Source organism: Phaethon lepturus, unplaced genomic scaffold (assembly GCF_000687285.1).
Source record: "Phaethon lepturus isolate BGI_N335 unplaced genomic scaffold, ASM68728v1 scaffold25977, whole genome shotgun sequence".
Taxonomy (NCBI): Eukaryota; Metazoa; Chordata; class Aves; order Phaethontiformes; family Phaethontidae; genus Phaethon; species Phaethon lepturus.
This window is the reverse complement of record NW_010550205.1, coordinates 1-15,268: the sequence shown is the minus strand read 5'-3', so window position 1 is coordinate 15,268 and position 15,268 is coordinate 1. Positions and strand designations below refer to the sequence as shown.

The following is a 15,268-nucleotide window of genomic DNA, read 5'->3' as shown; positions in this document are numbered from 1 at the left end:
TTGCAGTGTGCACACAGACAACTCCTACTCCAGCTGTACCAGGCAGGAATGGAATGCCGCAGTTCACACAAAGAAGATGCACAGCCATGCTCAGGTCCTTGGTTATCTGAAGGGTTTTTATTTTATTCAGAATGACACCTGAGGAAGGGCTGGCTAGCACTGAAAGTTATCATTAAGGCTTATTTCATGTTCTAACAAAATGGAGCTATTGAAGCTACCGACATCCTTTACCACAAAACTCCAATTACACCACCAGCTTCTGTAACACACTTGAAAAGAAAGTTTGAAAGCCATTTTTATAAGCTTCACTTGAGAGATACCAAGAGATAGACACTGAACTTTCTTTTCATGCTCAAAGTAGTGATTTATGACAGAATATTTTAGAAACACATTTATCACAGTTGTCTTTACTGCAGAGCCCTTTTATTTCTCCAGTTGCCTATCAGCATTGTAACAAATGAAACTACTTCAGGTTTAAAGGGTGAGGACTAGTAGTGATACACATGAAAACACAGTAAAATGAATAGGTTCAAGCTTTCCATTACTAATTTGTACAAAGTTGAAGAGAACCTCTGCAATATCTGCTCTTATTTCACTTGCCCATTTTGCGACAACAGCTAGAGGTCAGCAGGCAGTGAAGAAAAGCGTGAGAGCAGTTGTTTCTTTAAAAAAAAAAAACACAAAAAAACACACAAACAACAAACCCCCCACCAAAAAAAAAAGTGTCAGACCACTACACGCCTACCAAAAGCTTCCAAAAAACTGAGAAACATCAGTGTTGCAGCCATGCTGCTTTAAGGATGCAAACTAGGCATCGTTCACAAGCAAAACTAACTCCTTTATTTGCCCAGGTGCTACAGCTGGATGATGCATACAAGCACACAGCTTTCTTTTCCCCAGAAGAAGCCTGGACACACTTTGTGAGACACCAAAGACCGTCATACTAGAAAAAGAAACCATACTAAAACGCCAATGTCTGGCCACAGAGTCTCTAGCTTTAAGTGGTCTAGCACATCAAAACACTTTGAACCAAAAGTACCATTTACAAACGTTAGTATGCAACCACAGCAGCAAATTGCACCTTAGATGCTGCTTCTATCAGCAAGTGGTGGAAGTGCTCCTCAGAAAAGGGCATTCAGTGACAACAGCAGTAAAGGTACTCCAAAGCACAAATACTGCCAAACCTTCTCTTTGTCATGTAACAAAACTAGCCAAATACACTAGCAAGCTGGCTCAAGAGCCTGAGCTGGAAGCTTAAACCCCACTTTTATCTTCTGCAAACAAGGTAGCTCAGCTATTCCACAGCTAAAGCCTAAGCACTGTCAGTTTACAACAGAATAACTAACAGAGAATTTGAGTACAGAGGGCAACGATGCAGGATAGAACAAGACCTCGAGTAAGTCACTAGGACTTTCATGGGGGTTAAGTCTATACAGCATGAACTGAACACAGTTTGCAAACCAGAGATAAAGCTTCCTGATCATAAACCAGCCACCTGCCTTATAAAGGAAGTTGCTGTGAGCTACAGGCTGCAAGACTAAGTATCAAGGTACCCTTCTCAGCTATGAGAGACTGTAAGAAGTAGGCTCCAGGCACTCCCCTGAACTCAATAAATCCCTATTTTTAAGTGTAAGCACTCTAACGATGTGTATATAATATATTTCACATTAAAAGCATTCACAGATAGTTACATTTGACCTTAAGGGATGTTATGTTCACAGACCAAATATCCCTCATACTTCTATCCTCTCTGAATTTTATCCTGGAAAAACATGAATTTTTCCATTATTCTGCATGTTTCCAGACTTAAAATGGATGTCTGCCAAGATTTATTAGTCAAAGGGAAAGCAAAATCGGATGCGTTTTCCTCTGTCTCCATTTAAAATTAAGCCTTTATTTCAGTCATTTTAAGCAGAAACCTCTCACAGCAGTTGGGATAAGCAGGCTGTTACACCATTACACTGTTACATTCAGTTGCAGAGATACGTCTCACTTCATACAAATATAAGCAAAAGGTGTGTTTGTGGTGGTTTTTCACCCCTTGGGCAAAAGCATCAAGAACAGTTCTTAAGTGTCTCAGTGTGCTAAGTACATCATTCTGCACTCTTTGCATCAGGAGGCCAGCAAGTAATGCAGTAAGTCTTGCCCGTGCAACACAGGGGGAATTAAACCGTTGTGCCATGACAAGTCTTACCTGACAGAACAGCACATTCAACTTGCTTGAGGAATCCAACTGTTCAGTGAAAACCATCTATATTCAGTGTTGTCATGGGTGAGGTGGGGGTCCTTAATTGCACAAAGGTATAGAGCACTACTTCTTGGATTATTTTAAGTTAAAAGTTAAAACTTAACTGAGCACTACCCTCACTTCTTAACTCTTAAAGTATCTGAGGCACAAGTATATGTGTGTACTTGTTTTATTCATAATTTGTCTTGGGATACCAAATGTATTTCTACTTCAGGTGATTTAACAAAATTGCTGACCTCATTTGAAAACATCCACTGATCCATTTTTCATTCAATGGCAATACCGAATGTTAAAAGGAACATAAAAACAAACATGCACACAATTGTACAGTTTTCATAAATGTCTATTTCATTATTTGTGGGTAGCGCATTAAACAGTTAAATACATTTAAATAATGTTTAAGTGACTGCACTAATGCAGAATTTTAACTAGATGGGTAACCAATTTAACTAGAAACCAGCTAACAAGTAACTGTCTAAATACTTCAAACACAGCTCTTGTTCTAGGTCATCCTTCCTGGAGAAAAAAAAAAAAAAAGCCTGCTGGTCACATTGGAAATACATTTTAAGGCCAAATTCTTCTGATATCCCTTCTCCGCAGCAGTTTCTTCGCCTTTTTAAGCCTCCAGTTCCAGGCCAAGACCAAGTTTATGGCCACCGGCATTGATGCTCTTTCCATCTATCAGGGCAGACAGCGTAAGCTTCACACCTGTAAGGTTTTTGAACAGCAAGAATCAGAGTAGCTTTCATGCAACTCAACCTCCACCATTACAAGACTCAGTTGTACCTCTTTTTCCATTTCATTACTTTCCTCTAAAGATTTCTACAGAAGAATCCATTTACCCATGAAATCTACTGAAAGCTAGTCACATGAATCAGGCTAGATGCTTTCTGTAAATACCATGTTATGAAGCAGATATACAAAGTCTCTAATTGGTAAGTAGACAAGAGCTCTCCTTTTCTACATTAAGATGTGCAAAAAAGGAGAAAAATTATGCATAGACAGATACTTGTACTAAGGAAGGAATGGAATAAAGCTACGATTTTTATTGGTTTTCAAATAAGGAACTAACCTATGGTGATATAGCATTAACAAGTGTTTTCATATTTAAGCAGAGTAAGTTAAGTTCTGGAGGGTTTTTTTACTAAACATGAAGAGCAGGAAGTGTGTCCTTTTCACAATTAGTCACTGTTTCAAGACCTGCTATCCTTCAATATGGTATGACTGGAGAAAGCAATGCTAAAAAAAGACTGCTTTGTACAGCCTAAAGATAAGCTACCAAACACAATACAGTCCACTCCTACACAAATCAATGAGGAATATGATACAGAAATGAGGTATCGGATCATTTGATAATCTGATGATACAGATATACCATTAGATACAATGGAACTTTCCTTGTTTAGATAAAGGTTTGATGTGCAACATAAGCTACTGTAAAACATCTATTCTGCCTTAAAGTCAAAGTTATTCTGAAGAAGGGAAATAGTTGCACATAAATGCATATATCTCAAAGACTTCCTTTGTGGTGCATAAAAGATACCTGTGACGTAATTCATGTGATAACCCTTACCTGGCCTCAGGGTCTGGGTGTAACCCACTCCAACTAGACTAGAGTTGTTTACTTTTGCCTGGAAAAAAAGAAAAACACAAGACAAAAGCAATTGAAATGTTGTAACTGATTAGTTCTTTGTTATCATTCAGAAGCTAGAATAACTATGGCAACACTGCCATTATAAACTTAACCAAATTTTACTTGTTCTTTCAGTATCTCTGTGCTTACTGGATTCTCTCCTCCCAGCTACTCTCTTGCCCCGCAGCTTAGAGCTGAAGTAGTAACATTTAAGACGACGGAATGTGAGCGCAACGAGAACTGTTACTGGAATGTAGTTCGGTAGGTGAACTTCTCCATTCCGCCCTTTTCAGAAAGCCATACCAATTTACCACCACAATCTCCCAAAACAAGCTGCTCCAGACAAATCCTCCATGTTCTTATTGTTACAAAGCAATCAGTATCTTGCAGGTCCAATCAGTCAAGCAGCAAACATTTCATATCATCATAAACAATATGTGCAAAAATATTTATCTCACTTTGCATCACTTCCTCTATAGGAAGATTCCAACAATCCAGGTTCATAGCTCTGTAACATACAGAAAACTTTTCTGCATATCGCCTTTTTAACCAGTATCTCCACAGTTCTTACCATGAGAATGTGACAGAGCTCTCCAAAATTGGTTTTAAAAAAATTCTGTAAACTTATGGAACTAGACATGAGAGGTTGGTGTTTTGTTTGGTTTTTTTAAAGAAATACAGTAAGTCCTCTAGAGTAGCACAACACTTGACAGTCAGATTCTAAGAGAGACTTTGCTGTACGCAACATTACAGAATTTAAATACTGCTGGTTTAATTACAACTGCCTGGATTCTAAGAGTAACCCCTACAAGATCTCCTGACCTGTTACCTTCTTTTGTTCTAATACAACACAGATTCACAGAAACTGAAAATATGCTGCGCTTTGCATAACCCTTTTGGTTAAAGCCATACTTACAGAGATAGAGGCAGTGGAATCCAACTTGTATTTAGCTGCAATGCCAAAGCGAGTGCTGTTGCTACCTGCTGTCCAAGCCAGGTTTACAGCAGTTTCAAGATTGTCACTCACTTTCTGGTAAATTGACCCACCAAATTCTGAACCATCATTGCTGCACAAATTAAGAAAAAAGTTAGTTTCCTATATTTACATAATCCAAACTTTCTTTTTTAACCACTTCAAATTTTTACTCAAATGAGAATTCCAAAGTTTGAGTTGTTTCACATTTTTTAACAGGAGAAGGGGAGATGAAAAAAGGCTTCAGGGCAAAAACTGAACTGCAATAATTCGGGGGGGTTTTGGGGGGTGGTGCGGAGAAGGGGAGGGGGAAGAGATATCTATTTCAGAGTGCTACAGCTAATTCCTACACTAATGTTGAACTATGTACTTTAATGTAATTCCAGAACACATCCCTACAAAACCAACACATAAATGTTAATAGTTAGGAAACAGGCATTCTGAATTCTATGATTATTGAATATATATGATATTTCTAAAGAATTAGATGACGTTTTTAAAAATCTGTCCCAATGTTTGACATTAGTAAACTGAAATGGAATTCTTACAGTCCAGACTATAAAAGTGTTTTGTAGCTTCCTCCCACACCCCTCAACTTCCATAAACACAAAGAAAATCCCCATCCTCTCCCTCGAAAAGGACAAACATCTACCTCAAAAATCAAGTAAGTTATTTCCTAACTAACCGCACCAGAACAACGCCAATTTTTATTAACTTAGATTGAAAACACCATGTTCTTCAGTAGGTTTTGATCAGCTTGCTCTGAAGAACATTTAAGATCTAAAGGCAGCAAGTCTGAAGAAAGTTCATAACAAGGTATCTTAACACTGGTTTAGTTACACTTTAAACATTTCATGCACCCTTCAGCCCAGACAGGCAAGATGAGCCTCCTCAAAAACTCCAAAAGCTTAACTCTAGTCTGGCTCTAGAAACTACTACTGGCCTACTTAAACAGTGCAACACTAATTGCTACCTCTAACAAATCTACTGCCCTTAAATTACAGTTTGATACAACTCAATGTAATGGGAAAGCTGGAAAGAGCATTATGATCAGCTCCATGTAAATGAACTACTGCACTTCCAATTTGGATGTACTTCAGTATTTGGTAAGCTGTAGCGTATTATGCTGTAAGTGTGAACAAGCCACAGGTATTGACCATTTTGAAAGAGAGATACAAAGTAACATTTATAATTTATTTAGAGTTTCCTATTGAAAAATGTACTCCATTTAATCACCTTGCAAGCACCTCTTGGTATTTCAAGCCTTTGTATCCTGACTAGAAGGTAAGGTAGAGAAAGCTTCTGTAAAACTTTTCAGAAAAATATTTTCAGTACTTACACATTAGTGTGCAGTTGGAAGTCTCCAGTCTTGTAACCCACAGAGAAGTTATTTCTTGTCAATTTTGACTTGGCACTATCGAAAGTCATCTGATAACCAGCAAGCCAGCCTTCATAACCAAAGACAGCTGAACCATGGATTGCAGGTCCAGCAAAATCAAAGTCAACATCACAACCTAGGTTTAGGCATTCACGTTTATAAGCTGACTTAATTTTACCACTTTTCTTTCTGAAACAGAGAAACAGTTATCTTAAGACAAGGCTTGATCTTCCTCAATGAACTGCCAAATTCAAGCCATACGACTCCACACAATGTGTCTAAGTGCCATGCACATGCATCCTCTAGACTGGGCGAAAGCACAGGTAGCCCATCAAGAAAGCACACAGGTACCATAAACAGGCATTTTGTGATGAATGCAGAGGTATGAAATGCCCCCTGCAATCCTCCAAGTATTTCTACCCAGAAAATAAGCAAAGTGGGCTGCTGTGAAATGTCCAGTACTAACCCCATAGAATAAGACGTGACGCTAAAGACCAGAAGCCTTTAGCACTGGGATTTGCTAATTTGGATCAACAGCGAACCATACAAACACCTCTGTCACTACAACAGGCCAGATGAACAATTACTGACCATGGTTACTGCCCTAAATAAGGTCAAAAGGTTAACAATTCTTACCCTGTATTTGGTGAGAAAGTTGTATCAAATGTCAACTTCAAACCTTTGGCAATCTAATTGAAGGGGGAGAAGATAACATAAAGCTATAAATTCAGTTCTGCTAGATAGGTAAAACAAACAAATACTCTCCTAATCTATTACCTGATCTTCAATTGCAATTTCTGTTCCCAGAGTGTTATCTGTGTTCCATTTTTCTGTGAAAGTCAGCCCATACTCAGCCCACTTGTATTTGGTCTCCAAGCTCCCATTCACTTTTCCAGTGTCTGTGTTTGATGAACCAGATGTTGTAAATTCCTACAAAGGACAGTGTCCATGTTATACAGAAGATCCATGTGATCCTGAAAGCATTACACAGTGCCAAGAGAAAATACTTTTCTTGAGCAAACACTAAGATCTTGTTATTCTATGCAACAAAGTTAACAACATTGGACAACTTCCAGGGGGAGAAGGGGGAACAACACAGACAAGAACAACTAGATGATTCATGCCCATGTGAAAGCCGCCCCCTACTCCCCATCTCAACTGCAGCATTTCTGCCACTATTACAAAATATACAGGTTTGCAACATAACTCAGTAGCAAGATCGTAGTTACCGTAAGTATTCTGCTTAAAAGCAGAAACAAATTCTTGAAATATAAGGTTAAGTCTGATACTCCTAATGAGCAAATTAAAAACCAAATTAAGAGCCAAGAACACTATAAGGCACATAATGCAACTCCAGTAAAATTCTTTAAGGATCACGTATGTATTTCCATTATTCCAGTCAACCACCTCCAAAAATAAGTCATGTACAACTGTGAGATGTCCTAGAATGCCACCATTTTTCAAATTGGGTGTGGGGTGGGTGGTGGTTCAGAGCTTTTTGTTTGGTTGGCTTTTTGCTTAAGAGAGTTCTCAGTCTAACCAATGCACCAGCCTTTCAGACAAGTCATAGGCACAGATGTTTTTACTGACATCTACAAAATTCCTATTCCCCTAAGACTTTGGTTTAATGCCACACAGGAAAAACATTCATGTTTGAATTGTGAGCTAATGCAACAGTCTGACTTCATGCTTCTGGTAGAGTCTTACTTAGAATTCTTGATAGTATGTAAAAGTTAGTTTAATAAGGAGATGGGAGTGATATTGCTAAGTAGTTCCTGATGTCTCTCTCTATTTGGCTTCTCACAAAGAACAGAATCAATAATTTCTGTGTACCACCATTCAGAAACTAAAGGCAATACCTAGTAGTAGTGGAGGTCTGGTTTGCAAATGTATGTTAAAGAGCTCTTTCCATTGAAATATTATTGCCCTTATGGTTTAAAAAATTTATCGTTTCCACTTTTTCAAACATATAAATCAAGATTTTGATCTCCGACTTCCTCCATGCACAGTATTATTTTCAAGTCAGCTCCTCACTCACCTCGGCCAGAAGGAAACATGGATTTGAAATCACAAGTCCTTAAGCATTCATTTTCTCACAGCCCAAGACCTACTGCACATCACAAGCGTGCATGAGACTGTTCTTTAATGGTGGCTGATCAAATTTAACCATGGCCAAGACATTTACTTGTATTACGTTAGTGAACCAGTAAGCCATTCACACAGTCGCATAATTCTAATAAGGCTATTTCTTCGCAAGTGACAGGGACTACACAACTTTAAGACCAAATACTTTCAGCTTTAACTTCTTGCTTTGTGCTATTCCTACTGCACAGAGCATGTGTGACCACAACTATTGTGGTAATAGATTCAGGAGCAGCAAATTATGACATTATTTCTGCTTTAAAATATCTGTAGTACATACATGCCAGCACTTTCTCCTGGGCAGGATGTCTTAGAACTGAGTGACTACATCAGTGGACAAGGGAAGGCTACTGACACCATCTATCTGGACTTCTGTAAGGCCTTTGACAGGGTCCCCCACAACACCCTTCTCTCTAAATTGGAGAGATATGGATTTGATGGGTGGACTGTTGGGTGGATGGAAATTGGTTGGATGGCCATATCCAGAGGGTAGTGGTCAATGGCTCCATGTCCAGATGGAGATCGGTGGTAAGTGGTGTCCCTCAGGGGTCCATATTGGGACCAGTACTCTTTAATATTTTCATCAGTGACGTAGTGGGATCAAGTGCACCCTCATCAAGTTTGCTGATGACACCCAGCTGAGCAGTGCAGTTGATGTGCCTGAGGGACGGGATGTCATCCAGAGGGACCTGGACAAGCTCAAGGAATGGGCCCACGTGAACCTCATGAGGTTCAACAAGGTCAAGTGTATGGTCCTGCACCGGGGCTGGGACAACTCCTGGTGTCAGCACAGGCTGGGGGACGAAGGGATTGAGAGCAGCCCTGCCAAGAAGAATTTGGGGGTACTGGTGGATGAAAAGCTGGACATGAGCTGGCAATGTGCACTCACAGCCCAGAATGCCAACTATATCCTGAGCTGCATGAAAAGAAGCATGGCCAGCAGGTCAAGGGAGGTGATTCTGCCCCTCTACTCTGCTCTGTGAGACCCCACCTGGAGTACTGTGTCCAGCTCTGGAGCCCTCAGCACAGGAAAGACATGGACCTGTTATAGAGGGCCAGAGGAGAGCCACAAAAATGGGGATGGAAGAGGGGTGGAACAACTGTCCTATAAGCAAAGGCTGAAAAAGCTGGCATTATTCAGCCTGGAGAAGAGAAGGTTCAGGGAAGATCTTACTGTAGCCTTCCAGTACTTAAAAGGGTTTTAAACTGAGAGAGGGTAGATTTAGACTAGATATAAAGCACAAATTTTCCACAGTGAGGGTGGTGAAACACTGGAACAGGTTGCCCAGAGAGGTGGTAGATGCCCCATTCCTGGAAACATTCAAGGTCAGGTTGGATGGCGCTCTGAGCAACCTGGTCCAGTTGATGTCACTGCTCATTGCACACAGGGTAGACTAGATGACATTTAAAGGTCCCTTCCAGCCCAAATATTCTATGATTTTTCAGAGAGTTCTACCAGTATCACTGGTAGTCCTCAAAAGAAACAAGCTAAAACAAGAACTACATCTGTAATAGGGTTCTTGCAAACTGTGCTTCAGTTGGGATGCAGACTTCTAGAAAAAACACGGCATATAACCCACGCACCTTGTTTCTAATAGCCAGTTAGTGTTAAAGCTTCCAGTTATAAAGAAAAACAAAATACCTTTGTATCTTGCAAAGTCTGCTCTAGAAATAGATAAAAGTTACAGAAGGCACTGCTTGCGTGACCAAGACATCTTGCATGGAACATTACTGTTACACTTTAATACCTTTAAAAAGGACCCAAAGATTCAACATGCTAATTCACTGCCAACTACTTCACACAAGCACCAAGATGCCACAAATTTATACCGAATACAAACAGCATCATAAGGTACTTTAGAAATAAATTCTGTGTACTATGATTGATATATTAAAATTCTTCAAAAATATGTCACCTATTTGTTCACCTTGAGACATAAGATGAGGCACAAGTAATAAACCTTTTTATTTTTACAAAGATTACTGAACAGTGTGATACCCCTGTTACATTCAGAATAAAGTCAGATCTTTAGGGGCTTCTTGAATTATTTTACACCAAATGTTTATTATTCATATAACCTATAAACTACTTAACAGAATCTGGAAGGTGTCCTTTCTAATTAAATATCAGAACATACACAGTAAAAAATATAATGAATAAAAGGTATTTAAACTCACCACTCCGCTTGCAGATTTTGTTTTCACATCCAGTTTCACCAAGCCAAAACCTTAACAAACAGAACTCAAAGTTACCCAGTAGGCTTTAACTGAGGACCATGCACATTTTTGGAGCAGCTGGTTTTCCAAGCAGTTTCAGCACTGTGTCACATATATACATATATAAAAAACACCATACACTGACTTCAGCAACACTCAAATTTTAGATGCCACAGCAAATAGAGGAGGCTACTCTAGAACAAGCCAGGAGTTCTGTTCTACCATGACCACACAGAAAGTGGGGAGTAGCCTCTCAGTTGTACACCATACATTTAACTACCAAATGATGACTTCCAAGAGTAAATTTAGTGACAGAAAAAATTGCGTTCTCTTCTGTTCCCAGGATGGCATTGGCTTTGTAGTCAATGCCATTTGAAGAACAATCCCAGTGCATAAAATTTGTCTCATAGCACCAAGTAGAAATATCTCAAAGTAAAAAAAACATGTAAGTGAAGTCACTGGGAAATACACAGCCTTGGAACCGTAATATAAGTAGGTTTTATGGAAGTGTCAGTTCACATTGTTACCCTTAGAGCTGAGCAACAGTCTTGGTGAAAAGCATTCCCAAAGACCAGAAAGAAACAGCACTGTAACAAAGCAGAATTTAACTATGCATCTGCCTGGTGTTAAAGCATTTTAAAATGTTGAAGGATTCTTTATCCCACTAGCTATTCCTCCTTCTACTCCAAAAAAGGCTATAATGTTACAGTGGTATATAACCCTTTCTATATCAAGAAATGTTGTGGGACAGATAGATTGGTAAACAAAGCATACTCCCCTAAGTTAAATTACACTTGATGCTTACATTCTTGCATACTTGTACACCTCTGACATTTATGTGACTAACGCAGTAAGATTTAACAGACTTCACATCAAAAAAAGCCCACAGAAAGCCTCCAATGATCTGTTAGTTGATGGTAATGATAGAAAACCACCACACCTTCCCCCTCACCAGAAACAGAGGCATTTGAGCATTCAATTTTACCTACAGGTTTAAAACTGCAATTCATTGCTACACCACAAACACCATGTTTTATAAAAGGTAGTATGCTTACCATATCCTTTATTGAAGATGTCTCTGGCAGATTTGCCAAGGTCTACATATGATGGAGGAATCGCCATTGGAGCTGAAAGGTAATGGGCTAGTCAATAGTGAACCTTTTACCACTGCACACACACAAAACATGCTAGCACAACTCTTGAAAGACACTCTCTAAGGCAGATTCATATATGAAGGCTATATAATAGATGGCTCAAACAGTTACAGTATTCTGTGAAAGACCTACAGATTTTCAGTGATGGTCACTGTGAACACTGAATGTTTTCTTGGCTTCTCCATACATCTTTCATTACAAGAAATCAACTAATAGCTCACCTTTCCAGAGTTGGCAGTTACCACTAAAACCAGGAAATTGGAAATTTCAAAAACTACAATGCAATTATTTCCTGAAGTTCCACAAAGTCAAATTTGACAGAAGTCTATGAAAATTACCTGGAAGGACGTACAAGGTTTTATTTTCAAAATGTAACAGTGCATATCTGTGTTGCAACGCCATTTGTCCCACATTTTAAGTGGTAGGCATAAAATTTAAAAAGGAACATCTAATGCCATTAACCAGCAATCAATGTGATGAAGCGTCTTCTCCCCCCCCTATAATATACAAGAGCTTAAGTTTGGGGGGGTTGTCTTGTTAGTTTAAAACAAACAAGTAGTCGGAGTGCTGGGTCAGTGAAAAAAGCTCTCTTTAAAAGTCCCTTTCACAGACAAGGAGCCTCCGGCAATCTCACTGTTAAAGAACCTGTCATTCAAGACTAGCTATGACCCAGCCTCCCTGGCCCGATGGCTAGATACCAGCGTAAGGTCTCACACAGGCCTGTATGGTTCCCCTCCCTTCAGTGACTGTTTTCCCATTATTTCAATAGCAAAAGTCCACTATTATAGATGCACTGTATTTTAAAGCTTTAAAATACAGAAAACAGAGCATATTTCAAGGAGTTAGTAACACCCCCCCATACTATGAAGGGGGAGGACACAATGAAACTAACTAGATAAACACTGTAAAAAGGATAAACACAAGCAAACAAAAACTCTTCTCTTATCTTTTCAAACCGATTGGTCATATTTATTTTGTAGAGAAAGTCAGATAAACATAATTGACTTTTGTGGGGGTTTTTTGTTCAAGTAAATGGAAAACTATCTTCAGAACCTCAAAAATAACAAGGGCATGACTCTCACATGTTAACTTTCAAGTGAAAGCAGAAAAGATTACTTTTTTATACAGTACTTTTAACTAATATTTATATTTTTAACACCTGCCTATAGAATTGCCTATCTTCTTGCAGATGTTGCAAGATCATAACTGTATTCAGTTAATACAGGATGAAGGAAAACTTTATTTGCCTCTCAAGATGGCCTTATCTACACAAAGGGAAAACTTCCCTGGAACACCTGATTCAGAAAAATTTCCTTTAGGGCACCATTACACTAAACAAACTGTTGTTTCAGAATAGCATCCACAAAAAAAAAAAAAAAACACAACACCACACAACCCTAATTACACCTGCCCTATACAGCCTAATTGTATGAACTGCTATTATTTAAAAAAAACCCAAAAGACTATTTTAGCAAGCAATGGTAAGGCACAAGACTGTTTCTTATCTTTCTACAATTTCTAATGCAGTTTTCCAGAGTACCTTACTCTACCTCTCCAAGCCGTAAGAGGATAACTTCAGCCTCCTTTGACCAAGAACATTTACATTCACAGTTTAACTAAAAAAAAAAAAAATATTAATTTTAAAAAACCCTTCTTTTACTAAAGAGTTCTAAACTCTACAACCAGGTCAGTACAGCAAGACATCCAGCGCTTGCTTAAGAACATAAAACAAGTCTGCTTTTCCATGAAGTTAAAGTAAATTGTCTCTTAAAAAAAAAAAAAGGACATGAAAATGACTTACAGCATTTAAAGCTTAAAAAAAGGCTTAGCCCAAGTTCAGGTCCATAGTAAGTAACACAAATCTTGAGAAAAAAAAAATTCTATAGCAGAATAGATGGTGACAAGACATTAAGTGGTTCCTATTATTCATTCAACAGAAGCAGGTGGTATCCCAAATTACGAGAAAGCATGGGAACACTGCTCCTTCCCCTCTACATTTCTGCAGTACAGCAACTGTGCAATTCATTAACAGTTTAAAGTAATTTAGAGAAGGTTTAGTTATGTATTTTTCCTTTAATGAGTAGGTCTCACTTCTAACTACCATCTTCAGAAGAATAATTATTTCTAGCTTTAAGTTTTATACTAGTCTTTAGCACAGACATGGTTTTATTGTATAAATAAACAAGCTTTTTGCTTTTGTTTTCAACATTTCCAATCTGACTAGACAACTGTTATAGACAAAGAGATATATGCTAAGCAGTGATGTCCTAAGAAGTTAATAAACTGGTATTTGTGTCTAAATTCAAAGGATTACTACAGGAAAAAGGATTTTGCTATTTTATCTGGCCTAGTTAAGCACCCTTCCCATTGCAAGGAAACCAACCAGTATTTGTCAGACATTCCAGCCTACAGATGCAAGTTTTGTGATAAAAAGTTAAAACAGAGTATAATTGTCACACTGCTGTTCTAATCCTATACTAACAGGGATGGACAAGGACAAAAGGGAAAACCGAGAGTTAATTTAGGGTATACTAAATACCTCGTAAGCCAGTGCCATCATCAGAATGCTCATTAAATTAAAACAGGGCCAAGAAAAAAAAATAAATCATTCCTGCATCCTCCAATGTTGGCAAGTAGCTAGGTTTGCAGATTCTTCTATTTCTTCAACCCTATTTTGAAGGGTCTTTCAATTTAAAACTACTCATCAGAAGTGACGAAAATGTAAGTACCATTTAAAAACAAGAGGTTTGTTGTGAAAGCAATTATCAGATAATCTTATTCCTCATTTCAAAACCACAGAATCTACTTGAATCAAGTGGTAGCTCCACCCTGATCTGTTTCATGCCACCCTAAAAACAAAAAGTTTAATTAATCTGTTACTGAAGAGCCACAAACATGCTTTCTTCTTCTGTAAAAAAAAAAAATCATCCCAAGAACAGAAAAATGTATTGATATTATTAAGAATTATTACATCACAGTTTTCCTCGACGTAACACTTCAAAACTCTCTCAACACCCTACAACTGAAGGAATGCCAAGGACTTCTATAAAGATTTCTAACAAAAAAGATCTCAGGATATTGGAGATCAGGTTGACGGCTAGATCAGGCTATAATGAAGAGACCTAGCTATTCATGCGATTAGAAAAAAAAAAAAAAGATAATAACTACACTGAAATTGCATTCCAGCAGTATAAATAACAGAGAAATTGATATTATTCAAAAAATATATATCGGACACACCAGTGACCTTTAGACTTGCGCTGCTACTAAAACTAAAAAAAAAAAAAAAAAAGGAAAAAAGCCACCTCATTACCCTTGGTTCAGCTCTGTCCCTATTGACATCTCGAAGAGGGGCACGCTAGTCTAGTAGCCATAGCTAGGCCAATTTAGAGACTCTACGGAGAAGGGAAAGACAATTAAAGATCTGAAAGTGAACTACGTGTTCAGAAACCGAAAGCACGGGTAAAGCAGAGCCTCCCAGAAGAGAAGGACACCGAAAGGCAAAACGGGGATGGGAAAAGCC

The 15,268-nt window shown here is 38.5% G+C and overlaps 1 protein-coding gene across 3 annotated transcripts; it reads right to left on the bottom strand.

Moving 5' to 3' along the window:
• Positions 1-1,874: 1,874 nt before the first annotated feature.
• On the bottom strand, positions 1,875-15,119 carry VDAC2 (voltage-dependent anion channel 2). Of its 3 annotated transcripts, none has more exons than XM_010290499.1 (9): positions 15,086-15,119; positions 11,647-11,718; positions 10,553-10,602; positions 7,010-7,162; positions 6,869-6,921; positions 6,194-6,421; positions 4,798-4,948; positions 3,822-3,879; positions 1,875-2,956 (listed from the first exon to the last, which is right to left on the bottom strand). In XM_010290499.1, the coding sequence occupies exons 1-9, from the start codon at positions 15,117-15,119 to the stop codon at positions 2,865-2,867; spliced, it is 891 nt and encodes a 296-aa protein (XP_010288801.1). In that variant the 3' UTR covers positions 1,875-2,864. The 3 variants fall into 3 exon arrangements, with proteins under 3 accessions (XP_010288801.1, XP_010288802.1, XP_010288803.1); XM_010290500.1 differs by lacking the exon at positions 15,086-15,119 and adding an exon at positions 8,732-8,734 and having other exon boundaries at positions 11,647-11,713; XM_010290501.1 differs by lacking the exon at positions 15,086-15,119 and having other exon boundaries at positions 11,647-11,764.
• Positions 15,120-15,268: the final 149 nt, after the last annotated feature.